Here is a 7,967-nt window from a genome sequence, read left to right as displayed (position 1 = left end):
CGGGAGTTGGTGATGGACAGGGAGGCCTGGCGTGCTGCAATTCATGGGGTCGCAAAGAGTCGGACACGACTGAGCGACTGAACTGAACTGAAACATGTATAGAACTTTTATGCAGAAAATTATAAAATGCTAATAAAACAAATCAAAGAAGATTTAAATATATGAAGAAGCATACTGTGTCTACCTAATACATGGAAAAAGATGTGTAAGTACACTCAACATTTTAAAGACTTCAATCCTCCAATTCATGTATAGACTTCATGTAATACCAATAAAAATCCTGGCAGAATATTTTTCAGATATAGATAAACTGATTCTATAAATATGTATGGGAAAGCAAAAAAAAAAAAGGACCAGAAATATTGAAAAAGGAGAATAAAGTTAGAGGAGTGATGTTACCTAATTTTAAGACTTATTATAAAAGTGGCACTGTCAAAAGAACAGGTGCATATTTCAATGGAACATAATACGGAATCTCCCACCCAACGTAAATCTCCCAAACCCACATAAATATTGCCTATAGGTATTGGAAAAACATAAAAGCAATTCAATGATGAAAGAATAGTCTTTTCAAGAAATGATACCGGAAACTCAGACATTCATTCTAAATAAATGAAACCCTGATCTGTTCTCCATCATTATAGTTTTGCCTTTTGGATAATGTCATATAAATGAAACCATACATACAATACATAACTTTTTGAGACCTGATCCTTTCATGCAAGTCGTTGCATATATCAGTAGTTTGTTTTTAATTCCTGAATAGTATTTCATAATATTGATGTACTCCAGTTTTTTTTATCAAAGGACGTTTGAGTTGTTTCCAGTTTTGGGCAATTATGAATGGAACTTCTATAAACATTTTACATAGAACTTTGTGTGAACACACATTTTCATTTCTTTGGGGCAGATTTTCTCAATCTTGACACTACTGAAATTTTGGACTAGCTATTTCTTTGTTTGGGGGGCTGTCCTGTGCACTTTAGAAGGCTTAGCAGCATCCCTGGCTTCTACCCATTAGATTCTAGCAGTATTCAGACTACATTCCAGTTGTGACAATCAAAATATCCCTGCTGCTGCTGCTGCTAAGTCGCTTCAGTCGTGTCCGACTCTGTGCGACCCCATGGACTGCAGCCTACCAGGCTCCTCCGTCCCTGGGATTTTCCAGGCAAGAGTACTGGAGTGGGGTGCCATTGCCTTCTCCCTAAATCTAGCCAAATGTCCCCTGGGGGCAAAATCATTCCTGGTTGAGAACCAGTGCTCTAGGGTAAATACTTAGGAGTAGGACTGCTGGGTCATATGGCAAATGTGTTTTTAAATTTACAAGAATCTGTCAAACTGTATTTCAGAGTGGTTGTGTCATTTTTATATTACCAACAATGTGATGTAAAATTTGCTTTGCACTCTCACCAGCACCTGGTATTGCCAGTATATTTTTTTTCTGACTTTCTTATAGGTATGTAGTGGTTTTAATTTTCATTTCCCTAATGGGGTTTACATGGTATTCTTCAAACTGAGAGGGTCCTGATTTATTCCCTGCCTCCAAAGAGTATAGTGGTTGTTGAAAATTGCTTGAAATTTTTAAGTAATTCCTCTCATTAATTTATCATAGAACTAATGCTTACAAAGGTTTTCAGTATTTGGTAGAGGAGGAAAAGGGAGACCCAGAGAGACTGAGTTGGAAAATACCTTTCTGTACCTCACACAGAAAGACACCTGATGGCAAAGGTTTATTAGCCTGTTGTTAATGAAGGCTGAGATCTGAAATGATACTCCCTTGAAACACATCCTGGCATTAGACTACAAAACAAAGAGGCCTCATTCTATCACCCACAGAAAAGAGCAAGAACTCAATTCTCTATAAGAATAGAAAGAGGCTTCTGAGCTAAGGGGTAGGAGGAAAAACAGGGACCAGGAGACCTGGGAGGCACGACACCTGAATTTGAACTACAGCTCTTCCACTCAGCAGACTACCCTGGGCAAATAGTTTTTATCCTGATCCAAATTTCCTCATACTTTAAATAAGAATTATAACCTTTATCTCAGAGGGTTACAGTGATGACAGAATGAGATAGTGTGTTTGGAAATGCACAGCATGCCTCAGGCAATTAATACATGTTGAGTTAACGAATAAATCTTTTTCAGAGTCTGTAAAGGTGGAGTAAGAAGTTGGTTGAACATATTTAGTCTTTGGATTTCATATAATTGTTTCACTTCAAATTAGCCAACTTTGACTGAGTGCCAGGAAGTTGATAGCTTTCTGTCTGATTTAACACCTTTCATGACATCATTCACATCATGAATTTAAAGAGAATTTATACCCAAACTATCCATCAAGGGTGAGACAGAATAAAGAGAAATTCAGATATGCAAGGACTCAAAAAATTCTATCTTTCTTAAGAAGCTATAAAACTTGTCATAGCGTCTTCCGTGGTAAACTGCAGGGTCCTGGACTCAGACAGGTCTCAGTCTGCATTCTAGCTCCACCAGTTACAAACCAGAGGTAAGTCAACTAATCTCTCAGAACATTATTTTCCCAACATGTAAAGGGGGGGTAATGCCTAACTTATAAAGTGGAGATGAAGTGTGTAAGGCAGTGGCACTTAGGTAGTATGTAAGGCAGATAGGTGCCCAGCAGAGGTTCATGGCTTTCTTTCTTCAATCCTCACTGCCCAGAACAATAAGCTATTTTTATGTTCCATTCCTACAGGTCTAGGGTCTGGAGGTCAAGGTTCAGAGTATATATAAACTCATGGGACATATAAACTCATGGAAGGGATTTGCTCTACAGTCAGAGACTCCGGAAAGCCCCTAAGGCTCCACCGTTTTCAAGACTCACAGGAATGAATTTCTAAAGGTGGAATATCAGACACTCAGATGAGCCAGTGTGAGTGTCATAACCACTACACTATGGATAGGGAGATGAACCATGGAAAGTCAGGGAAACCATACATTTCAGGTATTTGGGATAGGCCTTACAACATACCATATAGGCAGCAGGCATGCCAACTCACAGGCTGAATGTGACAATGTCTTAATAAACATTATGTTTCTAGTCATAAAAGCTTCTTTCCACTTTCAAACCCATGATTTCACTGCCCAGTGCCAACAGAATCAGAGAATGTGGCCGACTGCTTTGATGGCCACAGAGCCTTCTTGCTGTGTATTTGTTCCTTTGCAATGTGAGAGTTGGACTATAAAGAAAGCTGAGCGCTGAAGAATTGATGCTTTTGAACTGTGGTGTTGGAGAAGACTCTTGAGAATCCCTTGGACTGCAAGGAGATCCAACCAGTCCATCCTAAAGGAGACCAGTCCTGGGTGTTCATTGGAAGGACTGATGCTGAGGCTGAAACTCCAATACTTGGCCACCTCATGCAAAGAGCTGACTCATTGGAAACGACTCTGATGCTGGGAGGGATTGGAGGCAGGAGGAGAAGGGGACGACAGAGGATGAGATGGCTGGATGGCATCACCGGCTCCATGCACATGGGTTTGGGTGGGCTCTGGGAGTTGGTGATGGACAGGGAGGCCTGGCGTGCTGCAGTTCATGGGGTCACAAAGAGTTGGACATGACTGAGCGACTGAACTGAATGGGACTTTGCCCCTCCTTTTATTAAGGATGGAGTCTATCTGCCCAGAGGCTGGCTCAGCCATGGGACTTGCTTTGGCCAATGTTTCCACGGGACATTAGTAAACTTGATGCAAGTAGAGGCTTGAGCTGAACCTCTACAGTGTAGGCTGCCCCCTCTTATTGCCCTGATCCATACTGTAAGGGTCCTGAGCCTTCTCAAGGATGAAATCTAGATGGAGGCTCAGCAAGAGCCAGAGTTGTGAATCAGGCCATCTTGGATGGTCCTGCACCACCCAGACTAACTGCCAGATGCTGCAGCCCCAGGAGAGGCTCCAGAAAATTCCAGAGCAGAATGCTGACTTCAGAACAGGAGAAAATCCAGTGTCTCTGTGTTAAGCCCCCCAGTTTTGGTGTGGTTTACTCCACCACCATGGAAAACCGATATAGCCCAGCAGGGCCCTTACTACCAAATGCATTTTACATCTGAACAACAAAGATGGTCCAGGAGCTTGGGAGATATGCCCAAGATCACGCACCCAGTCTGGGACTCTTAATCCATGACATCTGAGTCTGGGCGTCTGGTTGGGGTCCACCAGGAAGACCCCTTTCTTAGTTCTCAGTTGCCATTAAACCAGATGAAGCACCCAGAGGTCGTCACTAACTGCTTTCATAGATTTTACCAGTTGTATAACAAGTAATGGATTCCTCCCATTACACACACACCCTCTTCCCCCAGAGTGTCCATAGTCGGGGTTGGGGCTGCACGTGCCAGGTGGTGATGGGCAACTTCATTCCAACACTGGATTCCATGCAGACCCGCATGACTTGGGGTGGAGTTATTTTCCTCTCTCTCCCATGTCTTCTTTTCCTTCTGGGGACCAGCCCTCTTACCCATGGCCCCACTAGCAGCTCTGGTGATGGGCAAGCTGAGTTCACCCTTGCTGGAGGGGACTACAAACTCTAGCAGCAGCCTTTTGGAGGTAGCACTTCACAAGTCTCTGGAGGTGCAGTAAGTAGCACAGAATGTCTGATTTCTCTTGCTTTAGCCACAAGAAACAGACATGTTGTGATTTGCGAGTAGGAGCATGAGAAAGAATGAGTACTGTAGCTCTGAGTGCGCCTGCGCGGAAGCCCCCGGCCTCTGCCTGGCCTCGCTCTCACAGTTCTCACCGCATCTGCATCTACTGATACAGTTGCCATTCAGGCTTTCTCACGCATCTGAACTCGGCAGAGAGCTCATGCTGGTCTTGCCTTCCTGGGGTCTGGGAGAGCGTCCTCCCTGTGGTCACCAGTTCTAAACAGCCTATCCATGATGGCTCTCTGGCTGGTGGTTCGCCCTGCCTGGACCCCAACCTGGTCTCCAGCCTTCTCTCTGAGTGAGTCGTGGACACGCCTCCCTGCCTCCAGGGTCTCCTGCTGGGGCTCCGCCAGTGAGCCTTGGGATTGGCTACTGTGAGTCTTGCGGGAAGAAGGCAGGAGGTTGGTCAAGTGCATCCTTGAGTCTGACCCTTGCTCCCTTCCGACCTCTTCAGATGTTTAACCTGGTTCTTTCTGGGAAAAACTGCCGGGCCAGTGTCCATGCTGGGAGCAGCAGTGAGCAGCAGTGCAGGGTCTGTTCCCATCTGTCCTGGGGCCAGAGGGCCAGGGTCTGGGCAGGAGTGGGGCTGTACACGTCACTCACCATGGGGCCAGGCTCCAGCATGACGCTTACCTGCTCTGGAACCCTGCTGGCCCAAGTTTCATGGAGGTTATTTTAAAAGATCGCCACCGTTGCCTGGTGGCCCAGTGGTTAGGATTCCAGCAGCAGCCTGAAGCTTCAGAGCCTGGTGAGTGCGTGGGCAGCTTAGGCCCTCCCCAGGCTGGCTGGACAGTGAGTCCCCCATGCCTGAGCTCAGGAGATGCACACGGTGACTGTGTACACTTTCTTCCAAACATCTGGCAGGGTCCTGTCATCCCCTACCACCTGCCCTGCGTCCTTGGTAGAATCAAAGATCTGAAGGCAGGAGTCTTCCTTGTGTTGTCCCCAGCTTGGGGGTCCCACATCCCCCCCATCACCTCCCATGCCGTCATGGGGAGGGCTGGGGCAGCACTTACCCCCCGCCTGAGCCGCCGTTCTTGCTGAAGTGTGTGCGTGGCTCGCTGGAGGCCAGCTTCAGCAGCTCCGTCCATTCCCGCTCCCACTCCTCCTCCGTGTACACCAGCCCTGACTGGCACGAAGCGGGGTGGGGTTAGGAGGTGGCGTCCACCTCTTCAGCCCTGCACCCACATCAGTCTGGCTGAGAGCCCGACTTCCCGGCTTGGTCAGCCTGGGGTGAGCACTGTTAGTGGCCAAGGACCGTCAGCATTTGCTCTGGACAGAATTTGTTCAGAACCCCCAACCTCCAACCTCTATGCTGTCAGAAGTGCATTCAGCAACAGTGGTCATTCTCAGGGGTTAGAGCGACCGAATGGAACCTGCACACGTACTGGGCTGGGTGCTGACCACTGACATGTGTGCAGGGACCTGGGCAGACCCATCTTTAAGGGCTTCCATGCCAGCAAAGGGCCAGTGCTCACTAAGGTTCTGGGATAAACATTCTCTTTGGACTGAGCACACACCCTGGGGCTGGGGCCACGCCAGGGCCAATCAGCGGCTGCACCAGCAGCGACCTCACAGGTGACCATCTAACTCACCATTCAGGTTGGGACAGCCTTGTGAGTGAGGGTAGGTGGTTTTCATAATTATACCAGGACAGGCGAGGGGAGTGGATGTCTGGTCACTGTGGGCAGGGGCTGACTGTTGGAATGGGTTCCTCTTTAGTGGGTTTGAGTAGGGGATGGAGCCATTGCTGCCGCATCTCATAAGACAGACTTGATATTGGGGTCCCAAATAGGACCCCATCTTGGCCTTGGCTGCACCCTGGCACCGTCCTGGCTCTGCCATGCTGACAGGTACCCACCTCCTTGTTCTGCTGTGTCTGCTGCCACCTCCACCTTCGCTTCAGGGCCTCCCTCTCGGCCCCTGTCCTCATCATGGTGTAGAGAGCTTTCCGCAAAACCAGGTCCCGGTCATGAAAGCCCCACATTCCTGCAGCCAGGAGGTCCATGAGGAGTAGAGGAGAGAGGAAAGATGTGAAAGTAAAGTGAACGTGTTAGTCGCTCAGTCGTGTCCGACTCTGCGACGCCATGGACTGTAACCCGCCAGGTTCCTCTGTCCATGGAATTCTCCAGGTAAGAAAACTGGAGTGCATAGCCATTCCCTTCTCCAGGGGATCTTCCTGACCCCAGGACCGAACTCAGGTCCCCTGCTCTGCAGGTAGATTCTTTATCTTCTGAGCCACAAGAAAATATGCGAGGAAGGGGCAAAACAGAAGAGTTGAGACCACCACCACCTACCAGTCCTGGCCCCCACAACTTTGTCAACAGATAATGCAGTAGCGAGATATTCAGTTCTCTCGATTAGCAAGCAGCTCCCCTCTGCCCTCCCTCCTGATGTTTCCTGCAGATGCAGGCACGGAATGAAGGAGTACAGCCCCTTCTTAAAGCAACAGCCATTTCACTAAGTCTTGGGGGCCCTTCGCAGGCTGCCCTCAACCTCTCAAGGTTTGTTCTGAGGGATGTAATGTTTGTGGTTCTGACCTTGTGTTGGAGTGGGAGAGAGCCTGTGGGGATGGTGGATTATGTGTCCTCATGCAGGGCCCCAAGGCAGGATGGCAGTCAGACCCCAGTTTCATCGAGGGTCTGCTGCGTCTAGTATCTGTAGCCCTGAGGCATCTCTGCACACATCTGGGCCCTGGGAGAGCACCTGCTTCTGAGGGAAGTGCCCCACCTGGCCCAGGGGTCATAAGAACAACCCAGCATCTCTGAGTACATCCTTGGGGAAGCTCAGAAGTGGTTAAGAAACCCAATCAATGGAAGAAGCGCCAAGAGAGATGCAGCTCTGGCTACAGGGAGAGACTAGGGAAATTTATTCATTCATTTGTTCATTTGTTTAACTGAATACTATTAATTCCACTTAATTCCATACTTATTTTACAGTAAGGGTGAGGCACCATTCTAAGTGATGGGAATACCCACAGCAGCAACTAGGGCAGACTAAATTCCTAAAATCTCATGGAGTCCACACTGAGGGGAAGGGAGGGGAGGCAGCCATAGAATTAACATGTAACACACTATGTTGCAGGAAGTGGCAATGTAAGGGGAGACAAAGCAGGCTAAGAGGACAGAGTGCTGGGTGGTTTGGTCACAGTGTGAGTGGAGACATTGGGACAAAGACATGAGTGGTTAGGGACAGGGTTGAGTCACCATCCCAGGTGGAGGAAAAGGTCAGGGCCAACCCCGAGGGGCCCCATGTGGTGTACTAGGGAGGGGAAGGTGTCTGCAGTTGGGATGGAAGGGGCGAGGTGGAGAGTGGAAA

At 48.1% G+C, this 7,967-nt stretch overlaps 1 protein-coding gene across 1 annotated transcript in view; it reads right to left on the bottom strand.

Moving 5' to 3' along the window:
- Positions 1 to 7,967, bottom strand: part of OTUD7A (OTU deubiquitinase 7A) — a 193,775-nt gene that overhangs the window by 37,544 nt on the left and 148,264 nt on the right. The window contains exons 7-8 of the mRNA XM_010843400.1: positions 6,511 to 6,638; positions 5,666 to 5,778 (exon numbers count right to left, since the gene is read on the bottom strand). Of these exons, the coding sequence (XP_010841702.1) occupies positions 5,666 to 5,778; positions 6,511 to 6,638 (241 nt within the window). The remainder of the gene's footprint in view (positions 1 to 5,665; positions 5,779 to 6,510; positions 6,639 to 7,967) is intronic.

The sequence above is a fragment of the Bison bison genome, unplaced genomic scaffold, assembly GCF_000754665.1.
Source record: "Bison bison bison isolate TAMUID 2011002044 unplaced genomic scaffold, Bison_UMD1.0 scf7180017864181, whole genome shotgun sequence".
NCBI lineage: Eukaryota > Metazoa > Chordata > Mammalia > Artiodactyla > Bovidae > Bison > Bison bison.
The sequence above is the reverse complement of the archived record's forward strand: the minus strand, read 5'-3'. Positions and strand labels throughout refer to the sequence as shown.